The sequence below is a fragment of the Anguilla anguilla genome, chromosome 9, assembly GCF_013347855.1.
Source record: "Anguilla anguilla isolate fAngAng1 chromosome 9, fAngAng1.pri, whole genome shotgun sequence".
NCBI lineage: Eukaryota > Metazoa > Chordata > Actinopteri > Anguilliformes > Anguillidae > Anguilla > Anguilla anguilla.
In genome coordinates, this window is record NC_049209.1 from 51,543,741 (window position 1) to 51,568,891 (window position 25,151).

At 38.5% G+C, this 25,151-nt stretch overlaps 5 protein-coding genes across 11 annotated transcripts; 4 read left to right on the forward strand and 1 right to left on the reverse strand.

Annotated features, from left to right (window-relative positions):
• Positions 1-1,175: 1,175 nt before the first annotated feature.
• On the reverse strand, positions 1,176-3,165 carry LOC118236461 (olfactory receptor 51F2-like). Its single transcript, XM_035434872.1, has 2 exons — positions 3,020-3,165; positions 1,176-2,361 (listed from the first exon to the last, which is right to left on the reverse strand). Exon 2 carries the CDS (start codon positions 2,301-2,303, stop codon positions 1,320-1,322), a length of 984 nt encoding a protein of 327 aa, XP_035290763.1. The 5' UTR covers positions 2,304-2,361; positions 3,020-3,165; the 3' UTR covers positions 1,176-1,319.
• Positions 3,166-5,452: 2,287 nt separating this feature from the next.
• On the forward strand, positions 5,453-7,106 carry LOC118236578 (olfactory receptor 1F1-like). Its single transcript, XM_035435068.1, has 2 exons — positions 5,453-5,591; positions 6,077-7,106. The coding sequence occupies exon 2, from the start codon at positions 6,135-6,137 to the stop codon at positions 7,104-7,106; it is 972 nt and encodes a 323-aa protein (XP_035290959.1). The 5' UTR covers positions 5,453-5,591; positions 6,077-6,134.
• A 2,086-nt stretch (positions 7,107-9,192) lies between these two features.
• Positions 9,193-12,504, forward strand: LOC118236299 (olfactory receptor 1F1-like). Of its 4 annotated transcripts, none has more exons than XM_035434546.1 (3): positions 9,193-9,380; positions 9,690-9,873; positions 11,069-12,504. In XM_035434546.1, exon 3 carries the CDS (start codon positions 11,127-11,129, stop codon positions 12,099-12,101), a length of 975 nt encoding a protein of 324 aa, XP_035290437.1. In that variant the 5' UTR covers positions 9,193-9,380; positions 9,690-9,873; positions 11,069-11,126; the 3' UTR covers positions 12,102-12,504. The 4 variants fall into 4 exon arrangements, with proteins under 4 accessions (XP_035290437.1, XP_035290436.1, XP_035290439.1 ...); XM_035434545.1 differs by having other exon boundaries at positions 9,811-9,873; XM_035434547.1 differs by having other exon boundaries at positions 9,200-9,328; positions 9,811-9,873.
• A 2,171-nt stretch (positions 12,505-14,675) lies between these two features.
• LOC118236392 (olfactory receptor 51F2-like) lies at positions 14,676-16,552 on the forward strand. Its single transcript, XM_035434727.1, has 2 exons — positions 14,676-14,820; positions 15,505-16,552. Exon 2 carries the CDS (start codon positions 15,561-15,563, stop codon positions 16,527-16,529), a length of 969 nt encoding a protein of 322 aa, XP_035290618.1. The 5' UTR covers positions 14,676-14,820; positions 15,505-15,560; the 3' UTR covers positions 16,530-16,552.
• A 5,260-nt stretch (positions 16,553-21,812) lies between these two features.
• LOC118235102 (olfactory receptor 1F1-like) lies at positions 21,813-24,653 on the forward strand. 4 transcript variants are annotated; one of them, XM_035432117.1, is made up of 4 exons: positions 21,813-22,341; positions 22,953-23,773; positions 24,042-24,179; positions 24,464-24,653. In XM_035432117.1, exons 2-4 carry the CDS (start codon positions 23,012-23,014, stop codon positions 24,584-24,586), a joined length of 1,023 nt encoding a protein of 340 aa, XP_035288008.1. In that variant the 5' UTR covers positions 21,813-22,341; positions 22,953-23,011; the 3' UTR covers positions 24,587-24,653. The 4 variants fall into 4 exon arrangements, 3 of the variants coding, with proteins under 3 accessions (XP_035288008.1, XP_035288009.1, XP_035288010.1); XM_035432118.1 differs by having other exon boundaries at positions 22,980-23,773; XM_035432119.1 differs by having other exon boundaries at positions 21,813-23,773; positions 24,466-24,653.
• Positions 24,654-25,151: the final 498 nt, after the last annotated feature.

The window sequence follows — 25,151 nt, forward strand, 5'->3', positions numbered from 1 at the left end:
TGTTTGTGTTGGTCAGCTCTCCACCATAAAACAGGTTTTTGAACTTTGCTATCTCTGCTGTTTCAAAACCAGTTGGTCTGCAATTGCCATGTACTGTTTTTTTTTTTGGTATTACTATTTTTTGGATACCCCCTAAAAAATTAAGACTTTTTTTGTGCAAACATGAATCAGTTCAAATCCAAACTTAAATTTCAATGAGACCTCAAAATTCTAAATTCTGACGATGAATTGTTCATAGACTTAACATGGGGAGACGTGAATTTACTTAAACATCCCATAATAATATTACTAAACTAACCACAAAACCTACTCTTCAACTAGGCAATATGAGAGGAACATGAGAGATGACCATCAGGCTATTCTGTGATCATATATGTGCTAGTACTATGAAAACTTCAAGTTCATAGGGTTTCTGACTGGCTCAGTAAGTAAAAGCACATACAACAAGTGCAGGCTGGGGCCTGTATTTTACACAGTGAACATTATATGCAAGTCTGAGGCTAGGATATGTTATTATTATTATTATGTGTAACTCTTGTTGTGTTCCAATTGGAACAATACATTTAAAATACAGAAATGAATTGTAATATGACATGTGAGGAGTTGTGAAAAACTAAGTTTGAATAACTTGAGCCTTGCTGTATGTAAACCTTTGGCCTCAACTGTACAAAGAGGTATTCTTACATCATGATTGAGGCGGGGCTGCAATGTAATGCAAAAAGAAAATATCCAACTTTAAAGGCCAGTAAAAAAAAGACACTATTCTACCAGGTTTTTGATTTTATGATATTATTTCAATCATATTGAAATAAGGGCATGGATTAAAATGTTTCATTATAAAATAGGCATACAAACACATTTAGAGCTAAAGAAAACATGATCTAGAGTGTAACTTCTATTTAACTCTCACCCTGAAGAGATTCATTCGTCTGCTGGTTTACATTGTTACTCCTTTAATAAATCAATTAAAGCAGTTGATTGCACAGATGCATCACCACACCTGGTTTCTTAGGTCAAAACTGGCTTTTGATTTTAAGGTGGAAAAAATCAGCAGACCCTTGTGGACATCTAGAAACAGTTCACATAGCAGTCAAAAGTGTAGTCATTTAAGGCATAAAAACTGCAATTTAAAAATACTGCCTCAAACATGTTTCTATATTAAACCTCTTTCATGAAAAAGCAACTGTACTTATTCACAGCCTAATCTGCTTGTTTTTCATATATGTCACTGGACTCCCTTTCATTGGATAAAATCTGTGAATTGCTCTTACAGGTAAAAAAAAAAAAAGACACAAACTTGCCAGCTAGTTATTTGTGAATCAACCATTTATTAATTGTTTCCTTCCAGTGATGTGTGTCTTTTTTCTTCTGTATAACCTTTTAATGGATTCTGTGAATTCTTCTGTCTTCAACGAGTAAATGATTGGATTCAGTATCGACGGCAAGACCATCCCCAAAGATGTGTTAATAATCCTGGCGTTCTGGTGAATTCTGGAGCCTAATCCATAGGTGAAACATATAGGAAGATAAAACAGACCCACCAAGATCAAATGTGCAGTGCAGGTTTTCATGGCTTTGAGGCGCTCTGAGGCTGCTGCAATTTTTAATAATGCTCTGGCTATAGAAATATATGTGCCTGTGATAAAAAGAACTGGAAACCAGAGAATCATAACAGAATGAGTCCAACCAATCACATAATTTGGAGTGTTGTCATTGCACGCTAACCGGAATGTGGGTCCATAATCACAGAAATGACTGTTTATCACAATGGATTTGCAGAATGACAGTCTGCTGACAAAAACTACAGGTATGAAATTAGCCTGTCCTGCAATAATCCATGTTATAGCTGTGATCAGCAACATTGATTTATTAGTCACAATCTCATTGTATCTCAGTGGGAAGCATATAGCAACATATCTGTCGTAGGACATAACTGTGAGAGTGAAAGACTGCATTGTGAGAAACCAATAAACAAAAAACATATTGGTCAAGCAGGCCTCGTAGGAGATTAAATGTGATTTAAACAGGAAGGTGTCAATCACCTGAGGAACGATTGCTGTGCTTACACACAAGTCAGTCACAGCCAAATTAAACACTGCAATGCATTTTGGACTGTGAAGACAGTGGTCACTGTAAATCATAAACATGACAAATGGGTTTCCCAGTAGAGACAAAATGTAAATAAAGCACAAGAACGAATAGTAGTATTTTGTGTGGGGAATACCAGCTAGGCCACTTATGAAAAAGAACTCAGGACGCACAATCGTTGTGTTCAGAATGAAGATCGAATTCAGGGTCCTCATTGCAGGTTTGTTTGCTCCTCACTGTTTCTCACCCCCTGAAAAACCAGTCCTTTAGGGCCTGAAAATACAAAAATAGGTTAAATTTTTGTAATTAAATCCTCAAACAATACAAAGTTCACAGGGCTCGGCTTGTCAAAATATTTTGTCGAAGAAAACACAAGCTAAGATTTATTATTTTATTATGACTTATTATTGAATTAATGGATCTTGTGTGCCTAAAACAAAAAAGCGAAATACAGGTATTCATAGCTTCCCTCAGCCCCTTAATCTGTGACTGAAAAACATTTTATGAATCTCTGCACGGCCCTGCAGAACGCAGAATAATCATGTTACACACTCATTCCATATTTTGTGTTTCTTTTGTATTTCAACACCTTTCAATTTTAAAAGAAAAGCCAGGTAGTTTTATTGCAACATAAAACCTGACAGTAGGAGATGCACTCAGAAAGAGTAAACCATAGAGAGCTCAATGATGAACAATATCAATAAATTGCATGCATACTGAAACATTAGACATTTTGCATTTTCTCTCGGGAAAATAAAAAGGTAAAAATTTTACATATATCAGGTGAAAGATTTTCGATGCAACATATTTTTACTTTTTGAAAATGCAGTAAAATTATTTTGTGTTCAGTTTTCAATTAGTATAATTGCTATGCACTTGAAGCTAAGCAGAAAAAGGCAGCTCTGAAATAATTACTCTGGCTAATACTTACCAATAACTTTATGGAAACTTGCACAGGCTAAATCTTTCATCAATGTTTATATCTTAAACATGGAAAAAAAAAATTATTGTTAGAAAGCCAGTGTATTTCAATATTTCGCTTTTAGTAGATGTGTGGCCTTGGAACTTGATCATAGATCAGTTGGAAAAGATTGTGGTGAGTCAAAGCGTTCACTGTTGTTTTTATATCTCGGAGTGTTGACACAGAGCAAGACACCAAGGGAACAGGACCCATAAGAAATGCTCATGGGAAATGAACGCAATGTGACGCAATGATAGGGATTGTTTATGTGTTCCTTGCTTGGAATTATTTATTTATTTATTTATTTATTTATTTATTTATTTATTTATTTAGGAGTCCAAGCACAACAGGATTAGGATTCTTTAAAAAAAAATTCAATGCAAATTATTGTAAGCTGGTAAGTTCGAGAATCAACAAACTTGGTGTAGTTGTTTGGGTCTCTGAACTCTTGAATCGTTTAAATTATGGCACAGATTGAACACTCGGTGGCACCGTAGTGCATGTGTCAAACTTTTTAACATTCACAAGCCAAACCCCTGCACTCTGTTTGCCATACAGTCACCTTGCCGAAAAGGCCCCCTCACCTTATAAGGAACAAGTTTGCCACAAGGGCCTACAGTTGCAAGTAAAAAATTGTGAACCCTTTGGAATTACCTGGATTTCTACATTAATTGCACATTAAATGTGTTCGGATCTTCATGTAAGTCACTATAATTCTTCTGTAAGATTTCTTGATTCAATTTGGATGATTTGCTCCCTCAATGATTGCAAGCTTTTCTGGCCCCGAGGCAGCAAAGCAGCCCAGAACCATGATGTTTCCTCCACCATGCTTCACATTTGGGATGAGGTTTTAGTGTTGGTGAGCAGTGCTTTTTCCCTCCAAACATGGCGTTGTGCATTTCTGCCAAAAAGTTCATCTTTTGTCTCATCTGTCCATAGAACATTGTTCCAGAAGTGTTGAAGAACATCCATGTGGTCTTTTGCAATCTTGAGACAGCAATGTTATTTTGGAGAGCAGTGGTTTCCTCCATTGTGTCCTCCCATGAATACCATTCTCAGTTAGTGTTCTTCTTATAGTGGAAACATGAACAGAGACTTCAGTAATTTCAAGCAATTTCTTCAGGTTCTTTTCCGTTACCCTAGGGTTCTTTTTTTACCTGCTTCAGCATTGCACGCTGCGCTCTTTCTGTGATCTTTTCAAGATGTCCACTCCTAGGGAGAGGAGAAACAGTACTGAAGTTCCCCCATTTGTAGACAACTTGTCTAATTGTAGATTGATGAACCCCCAGACCTTTAGAAATGCTTCTGTAGCCTTTTCCAGCTTTAAGCATCTCTACAATTCTCCTAAGGTCCTCTGAAAATTGTTTTGTTCAGGGAATGGTTCACATGAACTGGTGTTTCTTGAGAAGAGCAGACTCTGTCAGTAACCAAACTTTATGTGAAAATTCATGTTTTGGAATGGCCGAGGCCAAGTCCAGACCTTAACCCAATTGAGATGTTGTGGCATGAACTGAAGAGGGCCGTTCATGCAAGAAATCCAAGAAATACCAATGAAATGAAGCAGTTTTGTAAGGAGGAATGGTCTAAATTTTTTCCTAACCAAGTCGGATTGACAGCTATAGGAAACATTTGCTGGTGGTTAATGCTGCTAAAGAGGCCTTACCAGTTAGTATGTACAATAGTTCGTTTTTTCAGCCTGAACTATGAATGTTTGGACAATGTGTTCAATAAAAACATGAAAAGTGAAATTTATTGTGTGTTATTGGCTTAATCAGGACATGTTTGTCTATTATTGTGATGGAGATCCGACCACATTTAATGAGTAATTAAAAAGGGACATCTCTATGCGTAAAACCAACGGTAAGGTTGGATATTTATTCAGATATTGACTGTAGAATGACATGGTATCATTTTTAAAAACTATTTCTCGTTTATTTCGTTATTCAGTGAGCAGCGTTTTCAATACTGTATTGGCATATCTTAGAGCTGTTGTCGGGTTTATCTTGTTGCTATGATGGAATACGATTTTTTAGTGGTGAAAGAATATTTTTATGAGTGCCGAGATAGACAGTATTGTCCATTATGTCATGGGTGGGGGGTGTAGTTGTAGATGAGACTGCAGGGGGTGCGCGTGTTAAATGAACAACCAGAGCGACAATGGTGGCGCTGCGAAACTCCATATTCGGCATAGTCCTAATCCTGTTGTGCCTGGACCCCTAAATAAATGAATAATCCCAAGCAAGGAACACAAAATCAATTCCTTTCACTGCGTCACATTGCGTTCATTTCCCATGAGCATTTCTTATGGGTCCTGTTCCCTTGGTGTCTTGCTCTGTGTCAACACTCCGAGATATAAGAACAACAGTGAACGCTTTGACCCACCACAATCTTTTTCAACTGATCTATGATCAAGTTCAAGGCCATGCATCTTCTAAAAAGAGAAATATTGAAAGACACTGGCTTACTAACAATCCTTTTTTTTGTCCATGTTTAAGATATATACATTGATGAACAGTTTGTGTAAGTTTCCCTACATTTATTGGTAAGTATTTGGCAGACCTTAATGTATTTCTTTATTTAATCATTTCAAAGAGCTGCCTTTTTCTGTTTTGCTTGAAGTACATAGCAGTTTTTGAAAATTGAATCTAAAATAATTTTATTGCCTTTTCAAAAGGTAACAAAATATATTGCATCAAGAATCTTTCACCTGACATACCTGTCAAATTTTTACCTTTTTACTTTTCTGAGAGAGAATGCAAGATGTCTAATGTTTCAGTATGCATGCAATTTATCGATATTGTTCATCATTAAGCTCTCTATAGTTTACTCTTTCTGCGTGCATATCCAACTTCCAGGTTTGTTTTGAAATTAAACCTTCAGTGTAGTCTTACAAAAGTAACACAAAAGATGGAAGGAGCGTGTAACCTGATTATTCTGCGTTCTGCAGGGCCGTGCAGAGATTCATAAAATATATTTTTTTAAAATATTTAATTTATTACAGTCGGTTAATACAATTTTTTTTTTCAGGCCCTAAAGGACTAGTTTTTCAGGGGGTGAGAAACAGTGAGGAGCAAGCAAACCTGCGATGAGCCCCCTGAATTCAACCTCCTTTATTAACGCCACTATTGTGCATCCTGAGTTCTTTTTCATAAGTGGTTTAGCCGGTATTCCCCACGCAAACTACTACTATGTCTTCTTGTGCTTTGTTTACATTCTGTCTTTACTGGGAAACACTTTTGTCATGTTTATGATTTACACTGACCACTGTCTTCACAGTCCGAAATACATTGCGGTGTTTAATTTGGCTGTGTCTGACTTGTGTGTAAGCACAGCCCTCGTTCCTCCATTGATTGACACCTTCCTGTTTAAATCACAGTTAATCTCCTTTGAGGCCTGCTTGACTAATATGTTCTTTTCTTTTGCATTTCTCACTATGCAGTCTTTCACTCTTACTGTTATGTCCTATGATAGATGTGTCGCCATATGCTTTCCACTGAGATATAATGAGATTGTGACTAATAAATCAATGTTGCTGATCACAGCTATAACATGGATTATTGCAGGACAGGCTAATGTCATACCTGTAGTTTTTGTCAGCAGACTGTCATTCTGCAAATCCATAGTGATAAACAGTCATTTCTGTGATTATGGACCCACATTCCGGTTAGCGTGCAATGACAACACTCCAAATTATGTGATTAGTTGGACTCATTCTGTTATGATTCTCTGGTTTCCAGTTCTTTTTATCACAGGCACATATATTTCTATAGCCAGAGCATTATTAAAAATTGCAGCAGCCTCAGAGCGCCTCAAAGCCATGAAAACCTGCACCTCACATTTGATATTAGTGGGTATGTTTTATCTTCCTATATGTATCACCTTTGGAATGGGTGCCAGAATTCACCAGAACGCCAGGATTATTAATACATCTCTGGGGACGGTCTTGCCATCGATGCTGAATCCAATCATTTACTCACTGAAAACAGAAGAATTCACAGAATCCATTAAAAGGTTTTACAGAAGAAAAAAGATACACATCACTGGAAGGAAAAAATAAATAAATGTTTTATTCGCAAATAACTGGCAAGTTGGACAGTGTCTTTTTTTAACTGGAAGAGAAATTCACAGATTTAATCCAATGAAAGGGAGTACAGTGACAGATATGAACAACAAGCAGATTTGGACATCAGTAAGAACAGTTACAGTGGCTTTTTCATGAAAAGGGTTTAATATATAAAACATTTTTGAGGCACTCTCGTTGAATAGCGGTATGTAAGTCTTAAACAGATGTTGGTGGGAATAGTATGAGTACACTGTCGACTGCGTAGCACCCTCCAGATGTGATCTCCTCGGGCTTTTGACCCTCAGTTCTGTTCCTAGATGTCCGCAGGGTCTGTTGGTTATTTTTTCCCTTAAATCGCAGCAAGTTTAGACCTAAGAAACCAGTTGACGTGATTCATCTGTGCAATCAACTGCTTTAATTGATTAATGAAAATGAAAACCATCAGACAAATGTATCTTCAGTTTCCACAGTTAAAAAGTAATTACACTCTAGATCACATTATATTTAGCTCTAAATGTATTAGTTTGCCTCCTTTATAATGAAATATTTTAATCTATGCCCTTATTTCAACATTTTTGAAATAATATCATTTAACATAAAAACCTGGTGGAATAGTTTTTTTTTTACTGCCCTTCAACATTAGAAATTTTCTTTCTGCATTTCATTTTAGCCCTGACCCAATTATGATGTCAGAATACCTCTTTGTAGGTACTACTAAGTCATATAAATGTCAGTCAAGACATCCAGCTGAAAATTTGTTGCCACCCACAAACTTTTCAGTTTACCTTTTAATACCTCAGAACACTGCTGGCATCTGATTGGCCAGATTGGGTTCTGCCCAATGTTTTCAAACTGGAGAAGTATGGTTTCTCATATTCCACCTAAACAGTTCACTGAAGTATGTTTCTGAAAACATTTGAGGTGAGAAATAGGCCATCAAATTGCTCAACCTTGATTCATATTTAATCTGCAGTGCCTAGTTTCAGAGTTAAATGTAAATGTCATGAGCCAAGTGCAGCTACGCTGTACAAAATCATTTACATAGAGAATACTCAGTGAAATCAAGCATCCTTTTAATAGAATGGGGGTGACCAGTAGTACATTCAGGGACAGTTCCACATTGATGTAAAGGCAGCAATAGACTATATCTACTGCACTCAAAAAGCAGCCAGAACGTGTCCCCATTTTTTTCTGTGCTAACGTTATCCTTATGACACATTTGCCAGCACAGTGTTTCAAGCTCGCACATACATACACAAAGCGGAAATACTAACAGTCGTGCCACAGCCCTGTTCGTCTGAGTGAGGCTCCAGACAGATACAATAAATAAATATTGCTGCAAGCAGCGATTCCCAGGGTCCAATCAGCATAAGAAACTGTTGGCAAAAACAGAGACTCTATGATGGTGGACACCAACTTTGCCTATGTATCTTCCAGCTGAGATGATGGACAATGTCATCAACTTTGTGACCTGTCTGATGCAGCTGTGATTTTTAATGAATTAAAAATGATGTTTTTCATATTTGGATCTCTATAGCGCTGCTACCTGGTTAGGCTAAACCATTAAGGCTGGTGTGTGGATCTGACTAGCAATGAAAATGTGAAGTTTCATAACTTCCAGTTATGTTTTGGAATTGTTAGCAACCACTAGAAAAACAATACCTGTGTAAACATATTAGATATTAGGCAAAATACATAATTTTGTACAAATAAGTCATTTTTTGTAGGAGGAGCATTTTAAGAGTTTTTCAAAAAATCCAAAATGGTGGATGATCCAATATGGTGGACTTTATGGGGCCTTGAGGGAAATGTATTATTCATGAGGAGGGGGGCCCCATGCTCACAGTTATCTGAGGAGAAAGGGGAGATAAAAATAGAAAATACTTCTAATCGTGCAGTGCTTGGACCTCCTAATTAAATAAATCAACAAACAAACAAATAAATAAAAAATAAAAAATCCCAAACAAGGAATGCGAAATCAATCAATATCGTTACGTCATGTTGCATTAATATCACAGGATACATCCTTTTGTGTTCTGTTCCCTTGGTGTATTGCTCTGTGTCAGCACTCTGGGATATAAGAACGATGGTGAACACTTGACTCCGTCATTTCCATCTGACCCATCGTCAAGGTCAAGGACCTGCATCTACTAAGGGAGAAATATTGAAAGACACTGGCTTTCTAACAACAGACAAAGAGTTCCTCTATACAAGAGGTACTTATATTGACAACATATTTGGTTTCTGCATGTTTGTCTGAAGTTCTTGGTAAGTATTGGGCAGACCTTAATGTGTTCCTTCATTTATTTATTTCATAATGCTGGCTTTTTCTGCTTTGCTGGAAGTGCATAGCAAGTGTTCTAACTTAAAACTGAATGCAAAAAGATTTAACTGTGTTTAAAAAAAATAATAACTAAAGTGTCTTTAAGAAAAATACTTATAAAGAAATAACTATGACCTGACATATTTGTGATACCTTTCACTTTTCAAATATCTGACAGAAAATGTAAGATGTGAAATATTTCAGGGTAAAAACTGTTTCTTGATCATTAGGATCTTTGTTTTTATCTTTCTAAGGGCAGGTTTGATTTGCGATGCAACCATCAGCTATTTCATATACAACTGAAGGCTACAGTTTTACAAACATAACTGAAGAAGACGTAATGAGCATGTAACCTGATCGTTATGTGCACTACAGAGCTGTGCTGCAGAGTCCTTTGAGTGTCAGGTGCTCGAAGTGAGAAAACGGCACTTCAACCAGGTAAAACTGATTAAGGCCACCCAGCAGTCCTGTACAGATATGAATGAATGAATATTAGTGACAAGACCTATAGTAATACAAATATTCACATTTTTAGCAAATCACAGGGCACTAGATTGGGCACTTGGGGCAAAAGTGACAGGTGCTCGGGCATGGAGCCAATCCCCCTTCCCCCCGTACATGCCTGGTGTTCTGTGATGTCACAAAAGGCTTGTCTGGAAGCACGAGAAAGCAGATTTCATAAAACCTTCAACATCTTTATTGATGCAGCTGATCTCTTACAGGTGGCAAATAAATGCTGTTTAACAGATATTTCAAAAACAAAATGGAACAATAAGTTAGAAGTTACAGAGCTAAAGTCGGGCAGAGCGGCGATAATGACTCAAAGCACTCTCCCAGGTTTGAATCCTGGCCCCTGGGGCCTGTCATGTTTGACTCGAGTCTGCTTGGGTTTCTGCCAGGTACTCCAGTTTCTTCCCACAGTCCAGTGACATGCAGCTTAGGCTAATTGGAGACTTAAATTGCCCATAGGTACGAGAGTGTGAGTGAAAGGTGTGTGTGCCCTGCAAAAGATTAGCCATCTGTTCAGGGTGTATTCGTGACTCTAGCCCACTGCATGCAGGGTGAGGCTCTTTTGTTTTCTTTTGGATGAACAAAACTGTTACGCATTAATTTCCTAACTATAGTATTCCAGTCTATACATATTGACACTGGGTAAACTGCTTCCCCGCTATGTCGTAACTGACTCTCACAGACGGAATGCAACCGAGCTCCTATGTCAGTCCTATGTTGCTTTTCTCAGTTTGCTGTCTGGTACATATTGCCATGTGAGTTGTATATACGGGAGAATTAAACTGTAAAGCTAGCTGTTGCTTTCAAAGACATAAGGATGGAATGAGAATGTGACATGATTCTTATGTGTTCTATGATGTCACAAAAGTGTTCACTGAAAGTATGACACACAATAATTCACAGAATAGTCACTGACTAATTGGTTGAATGAAGCCTTGGAATTATGTTTCTTGATGTTTCACACAAGATCCATTAATTCAATAATAAATAGTAATTAAGTAGTAGATCTGAGCTTGTATAGTTACTGTGACTAAGTATTTGACAAAACAGACATCAGACATTGTTAACTTTGTTGTGTTTCAGGAATTAATTACCATAGGTTAACCTATTTTTTTATTTTCAGGTCCTAAAGGACTAGTTTTTCTCGAGCTGAAAAACAGTGAGGAGCAAACAAACCTGTGATGAGCCCCCTAAATTCAACGGTCTTTATAAACAGCACAATTGTACGTCCTGAGTTCTTTATCATAAGTGGTTTTTCTGGTCTTCCCCACTCAAAATACTACTATGTGTTCTTGTGCTTTGTTTATGCTCTGTCTGTACTGGGAAACGCTTTTATCATGTTCATGATTTACACTGACCACTGTCTTCACAGTCCGAAATACATTGCAGTGTTTAATTTGGCTGTGGCTGACTTGTGTGTAAGCACAGCCCTCGTTCCTCCATTGATTGACACCTTCCTGTTCAAATCACAGTTAATCTCTTACGAGGCCTGCTTGAGTAATATGTTTTTTGTTTTTTTGTTTCTCATTATGCAGTCTTTCACTCTCACTGTTCTGTCTTATGATAGATTAGTTGCTATATGTTTTCCACTGAGATACAATGAGATTGTGACTAATAAATCGATGTTGGTGATCACAGCTATAACATGGATTATTGCAGGATTGGCCATTCTCATAGCTGTGATTTTTATCAGCACACTGTCATTCTGCAAATCCGTTGTGATAAACAGTTATTTCTGTGATCACGGACCCACATTTCGTTTGGCATGCAATGACAACACTCCAAATTATGTCATTAGTTGGTCACATCCTGCTCTGATTTTTTGGCTTCCATTACTCTTTATCATATGCACCTACATCTCTATAGCTAGAGCGTTATTGAAAATTGCAACAGCCTCAGAGCGACTTAAAGCCTTGAAAACCTGCACCTCTCATTTGATCTTGGTGGGTATTTATTATTTTCCAATATGTCTCACCTATGGAGCAATCGGCTCCACCATGCACCAGAACGCCAGGATCATTAATACGTCCCTGGGGACGATCTTGCCGTCAATGCTGAATCCAATCGTTTACTCTCTGAAGACAGAAGAATTCACAGAATCCATTAAAAAGCTGTACAGAAAAAAGAAGATACACATCACTGTTAGGAATAAATGAATAAATGTTTTATCCACAAATGACTCACTGGCAAATTTAACCATGTTAATTTTTTCCAAATCCTTCACCTAACTGTCAACTGTAAGAGCATTTAGCAAATGTATACCAATGAATGGAAAGAGTGATAGTTTTTAAAAACAAGCAGTTTTTAAACTCTCGCTTCATGTAGGAGAGTGCAGAAGATGATGTTCTCTCCTCTAAATATATAAATGTCTGACCACTGTTTATTTTAACACTGCAGTCCACAATTTCAGCTTGCAAACATAAGCTGGAAGAAGACACATCATTTGCAGCTTTAGTGTAGTATAAGTATAGGGTATAAGTATCCAGGTAATTTCAAAGGGTTCACAAACCTTTTCTTGCAACTATAGGTCCTTGGAGCAAATTTGTTCCTCATGGGGAGGGGGACACTATAGGGGAGTGGTCTCCAACACCTGTTCCTGGAGAGCTACAGGGTCTGCTGGTTTTTGTTTTCACCTTAAAATCAGCACCCAATTGAGACCCAAGACACCAGGTGAGTTGAGTTAACTATGTAATCAGCTGCTCTAATTGATTCATGAAGTGCAGAGTCACTATGGCAACCAGAAGACCCTGTAGCTCACCAGGACCAGTGTTGGAAACCACTGCTTTAGGGGTTTAGCTTGTGAATGTCGAAAATTTGGTCACATATACTACGGCGTGTTACATCTGTGCCATAATTTAAACGATTCAAGAGTAGAGAGATGCAAACAAGTAAACCAAGTTGGGTGATTCTCGGACCTGCTTACAATTATTTGAGGAGAAAGTGTAAATAAAAACGAATCCCAATTCTGTATTGTCGGACCCCTATATAAACACATACAGTGCCTTCAGAAAGTATTTAGACCCCTTCACTTTTTCCACATTTTGTTACGTTACAGCCGTATTACAAAATTGATTAAATTCATCTTTATTCTCATCAATCTACACGCAATACCCCATAACGACAAAGCGAAAACAGGTTTTTAGATATTTTTTCAAATTTATTAAAAATAAAAAAACTGCAATATCACTTTTACATAAGTATTCAGACCCTTTGCTATGACACTCAAAATTGTGCTCAGACGCATCGTGTTTTCATTGATCATATTTGAGAGGTTTCTACAACTTTATTGGAGTCCACCTGTGGTAAATTCAATTGATTGGACATGATTTGGAAAGGCACAAACCTGTCTATATAAGGTCCCGCAGTTGACAGTGCATGTCAGAGCAAACACCAAGCCATGAAGTCGAGGGAATTGTCTGTAGACCTCCAAGACAGGATTGTGTCGAGGTACAGATCTGGGGAAGGGTTAAAAAAAAAAAGTTCTGCAGCACTGAATGTCCCGAAGAACACAATGGCCTTCATCATTCTTAAATGGAAGAAGGTTGGAACTGCCTGGACTCTTCCTAGAGCTGGCTGCCAGGTCAAACTGAGCAATCAGGGTAGAAGGGCCTTAGTCTGGGAGGTGACCAAGAACCCAATGGCCACTCTGACAGAGCTCCAGAGTTTCTCTGGAGATGGGAGAACCTTCCAGATGGACAACATCTCTGCAGCACTCCACCAATCAGACCTTTATGGTAGAATGGCCAGACGGAAGCCACTGCTCAGTAAAAGGCACATGACAGCCCACTTGGAGTATGCCTAAAGGCACCTAAAGGACTCTCAGACCATTAGAAACAAGATTATCTGGTCTGATGAAACAAAGATTGAACTCTTTGGCCACAATGCCAAGCGTCACGTCTGGTGGAAACCACTGCTTATCACCTGGCCAATACCATGACTATGGTGAAACATGGTGGTGGTAGCATCATGCTGTGGGGACCTCAGACTGGGATGAAGGTTCACCTTCCAGCAGGACAACGACCCAAAGCACACAGCCAAGACAACGCAGGAGTGGCTTCAGGACAAGTCTGTGAATGTCCTTGAGTGGCTCAGCCAGAGCCTGGAGTTGAACCCGATCAGACATCTTCGGAGAGACCTGAAGATAGCTTTGCAGCAACTCTCCCCAACCAACCTGACAGAGCTTGAGAGGATCTGCAGAGAAGAATGGGAGAAATACCCGAAATACAGGTGTACCAAGCTTGTAGCGTCATACCCAAGAAGACCCGAGGTTGTAATTGCTGCCAAAGTAAGCCAACAAAAGACTGAGTAAAGGGTCTGAATACTTATGTAAATGTGATATTTCAGTTTTTTATTTTTAATAAATTTGCTAAAATATCTAAACCTGTTTTCGCTTTGTCATTATGGGGTATTGCGTGTAGACTGATGAGAATAAAAATTAATTTAATCCATTTTATAATAAGGTTGTAATGTCATAAAATGTGAAAAAAGTGAAGGGGTCTGAATACTTACCGAAGGCACTGTAAATACATGAATAAATAAATAAATAAATTTATCATTTTAAATTGCATGCAAATAACACACGATCAATCGCTATCATTATGTCATGTTGTATTGATTTCACATGAGCATTTCATTTGTGTCCTGTTCCCTTGGTGTATTACGCTGACGTGTCAACACAACAGGATATAAGAACAACACTGAACGCTTTGACCCACCACAGTTACCATATGGTCATCAGGTTCAAGACCACACATCTACTAAGGGAGAAATATTGAAAGACACTGGTTTACTAGTGATAGAAAAATAGTTTTTCCATGTTTGAGATAGATACATTGATGTCACATTTGGTCTGGGCACATTTCCCTAGAGTTATTGGTAAGTATTAAGCAAACTTTAATGTGCTTATTCAGTCATTCATTCATTCATTCATTCATTTTAAAGGGCAGAAATTTTCAGCTTAACACGAAGTGCATAGCAGCTATTCTAATTGAAGTCTGAATCAAAAAATTTTTTTTAAAGTAATAAAATATATTGCATCAAAATGCTTTGACCTGACATATTTTCAAACCTTTAATATTTCTGAAAGAAAATACAGTATGAGAAAAATATTTTAGAATACATACAACTTACTGATACTGTTCATCATTAAGCTCTCTATGGTTTACTTTCTGAGTGCATCTCCAACTGTCAGGTTTTATTTTGCTATTAAACTACCAGCCTTTTCTTTTAAAACTGAAAGGTGTTGAAATACAAAAGTAACACAAAAGATGGAATGAGTGTGTAACATGATTATTCTTCGTTCTGCAGGGCCGCGCAGAGATTCATAAAATGCTTTTCAGTCACAGATTAAGGGGCTGAGGGAAGCCGTGAAATTCTGTCCTTTGTTTTTTTTTGTTTTAGGTACGCAAGATCCATTAATTCAATAATAAGTCATAATAAAATTATGAATCTGAGCTTCGGTGTTTTCTTCAACAAGAAACTCTGACAAGCCGGGCCCAGTTAACTTTGTGGTGTTTGAGGAATTCATGATGGAAGATAAACCTATTTTTTTATTTTCAGATCCTGAAGGACTGGTTTTTCAGCGGGTGAGAAACTGAGGAGCAAACAAACCTGCAATGAGCCGCCTGAATTCAACCTTCTTTTTGAACGCAACTATTGTGCGTCCCAACCTCTTTTTCATAAGTGGCCTAACTGGTATTCCCCACACAAAATACTACTATGTGTTCTTGTGCTTTGTTTATACTCTGTCTCTACTGGGAAACACTTTTGTCATGTTTGTGATTTACGCTGACCACTGTCTTCACAGTCCAAAATACATTGCAGTGTTTAATTTGCTTGTGTCCGATTTGTGTGTGAGCACTGCACTTGTTCCTCCATTGATTGACACCTTACTGTTTAAATCACAGTTAATCTCCTACGAGGCCTGCTTGACTAACATGTTTTTTGTTTGTTGGTTTCTCTTTATGCAGTCCTTCACTCTCACCATTCTATCATTTGATAGATTAGTTGCTATATGCTTTCCACTGAGATACAATGAGATTGTGACTAATAAATCGATGTTGGTGATCACAGCTGTAACATGGATTATTGCAGGACTGTCTGTTGTCATAGCTGTGATTTTTATCAGCAGACTCTCATTCTGCAAATCCACTGTGATAAACAGTTATTTCTGTGATCATGCACCCACATCCTGGTTGGCGTGCAATGACAACACCCCAAGTTTAATAATGAGTTGGACACATGTTATTATGATTCTCTGGTTGCCAGTACTTTTTATCATAGGCACCTACATTTGTATAGCCAGAGCGTTATTAAAAATTGCAGTGGCAATGGAGCGACTCAAGGCCATGAAAACCTGCACCTCCCATTTGATCTTGGTGAGTGTATTTTATCTTCCTGTATGTATTAATGCTGCGATGGGTTCCCGCCTTCACCCAAACGTTAGGATCTTTAGTACGTCTCTGGCGTTGGTCTTGCCGCCTATACTGAATCCAATCATTTACTCGCTGAAGACAGAAGAATTCACAGAATCCATTAAAAGGTTTTACAGAAGAAAGATGCACATTGCTGTAAGGAATAAATGAATAAATGTTTTAATCACAAATGATGACTGGCAAGTTTAACCATGTTCATTTTTCCAAATTCTCCACCTAACTATCAACTGTAAGAGCAATTAGCAAATTTATACCAATGAATGGAAATACAGTGATATTTTTAAGAACAAGCAGATTTGAAGCTTACTGTCTACCCCTGTTAGAATGGCCATGTGTATTGCCCAATCATAGCCATCCTTGGAACTCTCGCTTTAGTTTTAGGAGACAGCAGAAGGTGATGTTGTCTCCTCTAAATATGTGACTGTCAAACCACTTTTTATTCTAACACTGCAGGCCACAATTTGAACTTGCAAACGTAAGCTGGAAGGAGACACATCATTTGCAGCTTTTAGAGAGCAGATTGTGAGTGCCTGATTGCCCAGCAGGGGTCACTCTTCAGCATTGAGACACAGTCATCCTGACCACTGAGTGAATCACCTCCTCCCTGTGCAACACTATGGCCAATAATACCTCACCCTGTGGAGCTGTTGGCCACAGTCTTCACTGCCACAGTCCGAGTAGAATACCAGACCATCGGCTCCAGACAAATACAATAAATAAATAAATATAGCTGCAAGCAGCAATTCCCAGGGTCCAAGCAGTGTAAGCAACAGCTGGCAAACACAGAGACTCTATTATGGTGGACAGCAACTGTGCATATGCCAACTGGGATGCCGGACCATACCATCAATTTTGGGGCCTGTCTGATGCAGCAGTCATTTTAGTGATTTTTTGAAAACATAAACATGTATATTGTATCTCTATGTCATCATCATGTGCTTAACTTTGATTAAACCTTGAAGGCTGGAGTGTTGATGCTATGACAATGGAAATACCAAGGTTCATAAGTGTAGGTCAAATGGTTTTGCAATTATTCGCATTTGGAAATATAGATTTTAAGATATACCCATTGCAAATTCATTGGATCGTCATTTGGCCATTTTTTGACATAACCACTTAAAAAGTAATAATTTTATGAAGGTCTTTGAGGTTAGGAACAATACCAAAAGTAATCTGTTTTTTCCGGAAAAAAAAAAAAAATAGTAGAACATCAAATAGGGCAAACTATATACAGCAACAAGAAAGAGTTTGTGAACCTTTTGGAATGACCTGGATAAGTGCATTAATTACTCATTAAATGTGGTCTCACCTTTTTCTTAGTCACAATAATAGACTACCACAATCTGCCCAAACTAATAACAAACAAATAATTGTACTTCCTCCTTCCTGGTTAATGCTGAATGCATAATATAAACATTCACAGTCTACACTGGAAAAAGTCTGTGAACCTCTAGGCTAATGACATCCATCCATCCATCCATCCATCCATCCATCCATCCATCCATTATCTATACCTGCATTTCTTTGGCAGAGTCATGGGTGGTGCTGGGGCCAATCCCAGTGTGCATTGGCTGAGAGGCAGGAATACACCCTGGGCAGGTCTCTAGTCCATCACAGGGTGCTAATGACTTCTCCAAAAGCTAATTGAAGTCAGATTTTCCAATCAATGCGATGATGTTGGAGGTGTGTGTTGGAGGTGCCATGCCCTAAAAAAGGCCCACAAAGTTTGATTACTGACAGAGTCTTCTTTTCCCAAGAAATATCTGTTCATGTGAACTATGACCCGAATTAAACAATTTTCAGTGGACCTTAGAAGAAGAATTGTAGGGATTCCTAAAACTGGAAAAGGTTACAAAATAATTTCTAAAGGCCTGGGTGTTCATCAATCTACAATAAGACAACTTGTCTACAAATGGGGGAACTTCAGTACTGTTGCTCCTCTCCCTAGGAGTGGACATCCTGCAAAGATCACAACAAGAGTGCAGCGTGCAATGCTGAAGCAGATCATAAAGATCCCTAGGGTAACAGTAATTCCAAACGGTTCACAAACTCTTTCCTGCAACTGTAGGTCCTTGTAGCAAATTTGTTCCTCATGAGGAGAGGGGGCCTTTTCACCAAATTTGTAACTATAGGGGTTTGGGTTGTGAACGTCAAAATTTTGTCACGTGTACTACGGCTTCACCAAGTGTTAAATCTGTGCCATAATTTAAACGATTCAAGAGTTCAGAGGCCCCAACAAGTAAACCAATTTGGGTGATTCTCTGACTTACCAGATTACAATTATTTGAGGAGCGAGCGAAAATAAAACAAATCCCAGTCCACTCTTCAAAGGGTCAACTATTGCTATCAGGTGTGGTTCTGATGACTTGGCATCAGCTCAGCTCATTGCCTTAACCTGTATATATACTGTATACAGGTATATAGATATGTGACTCTGGACAAGAGCTTCTGTTTAATTCCCAAATGTAATGCAAATGCAGGATTCCACCCTCACTATCCCGCTTAATGGGAGTATTCCACGAGGGGGCTGTTATTAATAACAGGGAGCCGTTATTAATTATTAGTTGAATTAAAGGTGCAATGGGGGCGGTGACAATAGATCTGCTGGTTCAAATCCCAGATGAGGCACTGCCATTATGCCACTGAGCAGAATAATGAACCTGAATTGCTTCACTAAATATTCAGCTGTATGAACTAATAATGTGCAAAAATATAACTTGTGTTAGTTGCTCTAGATGAGGATGTCGGTTAAAGCAAATATATCTAAATAAATAAAAAATGCAGTGTTGTTGCCTCATCCATTGAACGCATGTTTAGACTAATGAGCTGGAGGATGACAGCGTTCTCACGGGCATGTGGCTGCTTCGCTTCGTCAAAGTCCTCAAGAGTCTTTAGAAAAGAAAAGAGTCAACATCTCTTCATTAGCAGCTCAATTAAGGATCAAGCACCTGAGACAAATGATGCTCGGTCAGACTGGTACCCAGAGGCAGTGGGGTGATGTAATTCTCTTTGTTTGTAGAGAAGCATGACAAGCCTATTAAATCACTTCAATGCCCTTTCTGGCCTGTCCAATCTCCAAACCACATGAACAAAGGCCAAAGTTTGGGTAGGCTATACATGGGAGCATGAATGTAATGTGTGCTTGCTTCTGGTCAGTCCTAGCACACACAATAATGTGCATTTGTGTGTGCTAGGACCCCTAAAACAAGTAATGGGACAGGTTTCCTGAACCTTGTTTTGGAGGTGGAGCTACACTGCGTTGTCAATCACTGACTTTTTTTTTTTATCCAATCAAGTAGTCCGTTTATCAAAGCATAATTATTTGCACCGATTCAGTGATTCAGTGAATTATAAATCTGACTCTGAATGCAGAGCAGCAGTAAGCAACGTAGCTGCAACATCTTCCCAATCGGTCAACTCCCCCACGCTTTTTCATGAAAAGGGGTTAATATAAAAAACATGTTTGAGGCACTGTTTTTGAATATCGGTTTATCAGCCTTAAATACTGTAAATGATGGTGGGAACAGTATAAGCACACTTTCGACTGCGTAGCACCCTCAGGATGTGAAGGCCTCAGGCCTTTGATGCTCACTTCTGTTTCTTGACGTCCGCAGGGCCTGCTGGTTTTCTTTACCACCTTAAAACCAGCAACCGATTTAGACCTACAAAACCAAGTGAGGCGATTCATCTGTGCAATCAACCGGTTGAATCGATCTATTGTGTGAATCACAATGAAAACCAGCAGACGAACGTGTCTCTCCCGAATCTGAGTTAAGATCCCCAGTCGTGGCTATCAGGAGTAAGAGAATGTTATGATTCACTAAGTTCTAGAACCGCAAAGCCAAACAGTTATAAATTTACTTGATTGACGCCTTGGATCCTACACTTAAGTTTTCTGCTGATTTTAACCCCTTTGCACAAACTGCCTGGTGGTCAGGGGGATGCTGGCATCCTGAGATAGCTCAACTCAGACATTCAGCGCTCCTTCAACCAAACTACAGTATGTGTGGGAACAACAACCGTTGTGTCCTAGCTTCAGTAGTAGACAATACACGACACCTATGTAAAATATAGTTTTAAAATGCCACCATTGTCGTGTAGGTCGTCCGTTTAATGAGTACCCCCTCCCTGCAGTCTCATGTGCAACAATACCCAACAAGCATAACACACTGGGCAATAGCGCCTGTCTGGAAGTTCATAAAAATATTCATTCACTACGACCGTATTTTATCACACAGTGGTCAAAATTGCTGCTCCCTGAATAGGGAAAAAAACAAGAGGGACTCTTGTGTAATCATACCATGTCATTCTACAATATCTGCGACTAAATATGGACTAAATTTGCAATCTTACCATTGGTTTTACATGTAAAAGTGTGCCTTTCAAGACTCAGTGGTCATTTATTGTCTTGAACAATCCGTTTTGGAAATTAATACATGAATAGAAAGCAAGGTAGGTATATACATAGGTCAGGCAAGAAACCCCACTTGCTGTTTACACAATTATAACTCTTTTCAGCTTGTTCTGGCTTGATTTATAACTCTTTTATCCAGTAGGCTTTCAGCATAAGGCAGTATAAGCTTTCCAATGGTTTATCACATGTTGAACGTGAAATGACAAAATTGACAGCTCTGCAGAACAGCTTGAATTGTTGCTTCAGTACAATGTTGTGCAGTTGACCATAACACTATGTGGTAATATACTGTACAAGCACTCACTGAGGCTTAATTAAACTAAAGGAGAACAACTTCATTTTGCATTTTTGACCAGATCATTGCATTTGTGGCACTTTATTTCTACTTAAATTATGAATATAAACTAACCTAAGTTAATATTCTAAATGATAAAAGTATTATGTTTAAGGCATTTTTCAAGCCTCTGCAATGCTCACATCTGGAGTTATAAAGCTTTAAATAAGGTGCCCCCTAAATGGGCAAGGATTTGGAAGATGTGGCATCTGCATAAAGGGGTTAGTGGAGTGCGTGATGATACCACTTTAATAGAAATATAAAATAACTTTGTAATAAGAAAATGTACCACTTTAGTTATTATTATTTCTTTTTTGGTCTTTCTGATAACACTTGTAGCCGCTAAAGCAGTCTTATAAAAAGAAGACCACATCGATCAATTCAACAGTGTTATTCATATTCAGTAGGGCAAGTGGCAGGCTATTCATTTAACAAAATAGCTGCAAGTTCGCTGCTTTGTAAAGTAGGCATCTGGACGTGCAGCGAACAAGAAAAGTAAGTAAAGGCATAAGTATAGTGAAGTGCAGTGAAATTCCTGAAGGCTGTAACATATAGCCATAACATGAACAACACAGCCTACATGCCATTACCTAACTCAATACCTACGCATTTTTGTTGAGGTGTATGAGCACGTCCACGTGCTGTAGGGACGGTCAGGTGCACAGTTTGCTCAAAGTGAGACCAGCAGCTGAGGAGACACGTTCAGATGGCACCCAAGTTATCGGGCAAATAATGTTTCGCTAACGCTGAGTCAAGTTTCCTCCAGGCACTACCAGGCATTCGGTCTGTGCCACAATTTAAACGATCCAAGAGTTCAGAGGTTGAAACAGGTAAGCCAAGTTCGGTGATTCCGGAACAAACCAGCTCAGAGTTATTTGAGGTGAGAGGGGAGAAAAAAGAAGAAGAAAAAACAAGGAACACAAATGAATTGCTATTCTTGCATCATGTTGCATTCGATTCTCATGAGCATTTCTTTTGTGTCCTCCGCCCTTGGTGTATTGCTCTGTGTCAACTCCACAGGATATAAGAATGACAGTGAAGGCTTTGACTCACCATAGTCCTTTTCAACTGATCTGGGATCAAGTTCAAGGCCATCTACTGAAAGAGAAATATTGAAAGACATTGGTTTCTTCACATTAGAAAAGGGGTTCTTCTGTATGAGATATATTGATACATTGGCATTTTTGGTCTGTGCTCTTTGCCTAAGGTTATTGGTAAGTATTAGCTACACCTTAATGTATTCCTTGATTGATTTCAAAGCGTTGCATTGTTCTGCTTAGGTTGAAGTACATAAAAATTTTTCTAACTGAAAGTTGAATCTAAATTACTGTCTTACTGACAGTTAAAAAAAAAAAAAGCTACAAATATATTACATCAAAAATGAATGAAAAAAAGTAATGACAGGAACAAAAGTAATACAAAAATCAATTTTTTTGTTTTTGTTTTAATCAAGTGGCACATTGGGCACATGGGATAAAAGGGGCAGGTGCTCACCCCCTGCCCACACACACACATGCCTGGTGTTCTGTGATGTCATAAAAGGCTTCTCTGGTAGTACGAGAAAGCAGATTTAATAAAATATTTTTCAGTCACAGATTAATGAGTGAATGAGTGAAGTCGTGGAATTCTATCTTTTGTCTTTCAGTTTCAGACATAAGGGCAAACAACATCTATCAATTCCATAATCAACAATAATTAAATCATAAATCTGAGCTAATGAAGTTTTCTGTAACTAAATATTTGACAAACCTCCTGCAGTTAACTTTGTCATGTTTCAGGTATTCATTACCGCAGATAATAGGAACCTATTTTTTTTTTTTTTCAGGTCCTAAAAGACTGTTTTTTTCAACAGGTGAGAAACAGTGAGTAGCAGAAAAACCTGCAATGAGGTCCCTGAATTCAACCTCCTTTTTGAACACCACTATTGTGCGTCCTGAGTTCTTTTTCATACGTGGTCTCGCTGGTATTCCCCACACAAAATACTACTATTTCTTCTTGTGCTTCGTTTATGCTGTGACTCTACTGGCGAACACTTTTGTCATGCTTATGATTTACACCGACCACTGTCTTCACAGTCCGAAATACATTGCAGTGTTTAATTTGGCTGTGTCTGACTTGTGTGGAAGCACAACACTCATTCCTCAGTTGATCGACACCTTCTTGTTTAAATCACAGCTAATAGCCTTCGAGGCCTGCCTGACTAACCTGTATTTTATTTATGTCTTTTACGCGATGCAGTCTCTCACTCTCACTATTCTTTCCTATGATAGAGGTGTTGCTATATGCTTCCCACTGAGATACAATGAGATCGTGACTAATAAATCAATGCTGTTGATCGTAAGTATATCGTGGATGTTTCCATCAGTTGCCACTCTCATATCTACAATTATTCTCAGCAGACTGTCATTCTGCAAATCCATTGTGGTGAACAGTTTTTTCTGCGACTACGGACCCATATACAATTTGGCTTGCAATGACAACACTCCGAGTAATGTGATTCGTTGGACGTATCCTGTGGTGTTTCTATGGTTTCCGTTACTGTTTATCATAGGCACATACATTTCTATAGCCAGAGCATTATTGAAAATTGCTGCGGCATCCGAGCGCCTCAAAGCCATGAAAACCTGCAGCGCTCATTTGATCTTGGTGAGTGTGTATTATTTTCCTTTATGCATCTCTTTCGTACTGGGCTCCAGCATTCACCAGAACATCAGGATTATGAACATGTGCCTGGCGACCGTCTTGCCACCGATGCTGAATCCAATAATTTACTCACTGAAGACGGAAGAATTCAGAGAATCCGTTAAGAAGCTGTACAAGCGAAAGAAGATACACATCACTGTAAGAAATAAATGAATAAACGTTTCAATCGTGAACGACTGACTGGGACGTTTGACTCTCACTTTCGGTGTAGGAGAGCACAGAAAACCACGTTCCGTCCTCTGATATACGTGAACGTCAAACCACTGCAGTCCACAAAATTTGCTGTCGAACAGAAGCTGAGTTTTGTGGACAAGCCGGAATGAGCCGGAAGGGGGCACGTCATGTGCAGGTTTGAGAAAGCAGATAAATTTATTCATGAGGCATCTGCCAACTTTATTGTATATTTTTAGATCGTTATGCAATGTAATTGGACATAATTCCATGAAAATATCCTAAATGTGTAACAATGGTTTTACACAAATATGCGAACTCTGTACGTTGTAATGAATTGGAAATGGTTCAGGATTTGGCAATTCTATGCAAATACCTGAATTACGCAATAATCTATCTTGCAATTAAATTGCTTTTATTGTATTATCATTAAACCTACATGGTTTTTGCCTGTATGTACAGAGTGTCCCCCTTGAGGGTTGCAGTTCTTGGACGCCTATGCATCTACTTTGGGACCTCTCTGGTGCAGCAGTGATTTGTAGTGAATTTTCCATATTGTACCTCTATAACCCATTACATGTTTGACTTGGGCTAAGCCTTTAAGGCTGGAGCGGTGATCCTGCTGTCAATGCAAATACAAAGTTTCATAGGCTTCGGTGTAACGGCTTTGGAATTATTGGCATTTTTGTGATAAGCTATGGCTGCTGCAAATTCACTGAATCCCCCCATGGCCATTTTTTGACATAACCATTTGAAAAGTAACTCTTTTTTTATAAATAGCAGGTCACAGTTGTCTGACGAGAGAGCGGGGAAAAAAAGCAAACTAATCCTGTGCTACTTGGTCCCCTAAATGAACAAATAAATAATCCCAATTATTTGAGGTGAGAGGGGAGAAAGAAAAAAAAAAAGAAAAAACAAGGAACACAAATGAATGGCTATTCTTGCATCATGTTGCATTCGATTCTCATGAGCATTTCTTTTGTGTCCTCCGCCCTTGGTGTATTGCTCTGTGTCAACTCCACAGGATATAAGAATGACAGTGAAGGCTTTGACTCACCATAGTCCTTTACAACTGATCTGGGATCAAGTTCAAGGCCATCTACTGAAAGAGAAATATTGAAAGACATTGGTTTCTTCACATTAGAAAAGG

Bases quoted from the DNA above. Each gene is read 5' to 3' on its own strand.
- LOC118236392 (XM_035434727.1), top strand. From the start codon at position 15,561: ATGAGCCGCCTGAATTCAACCTTCTTTTTGAACGCAACTATTGTGCGT.
- LOC118236461 (XM_035434872.1), bottom strand. From the start codon at position 2,303: ATGAGGACCCTGAATTCGATCTTCATTCTGAACACAACGATTGTGCGT.
- LOC118236299 (XM_035434546.1), top strand. From the start codon at position 11,127: ATGAGCCCCCTAAATTCAACGGTCTTTATAAACAGCACAATTGTACGT.
- LOC118235102 (XM_035432117.1), top strand. From the start codon at position 23,012: ATGAGGTCCCTGAATTCAACCTCCTTTTTGAACACCACTATTGTGCGT. The intron at 23,774-24,041 runs GTGAGTGTGTAT...CTTTCGGTGTAG, and splicing joins GCAGCGCTCATTTGATCTTG to GAGAGCACAGAAAACCACGT. The intron at 24,180-24,463 runs GTTTGAGAAAGC...CTGTATGTACAG, and splicing joins AGGGGGCACGTCATGTGCAG to AGTGTCCCCCTTGAGGGTTG.
- LOC118236578 (XM_035435068.1), top strand. From the start codon at position 6,135: ATGAGCCCCCTGAATTCAACCTCCTTTATTAACGCCACTATTGTGCAT.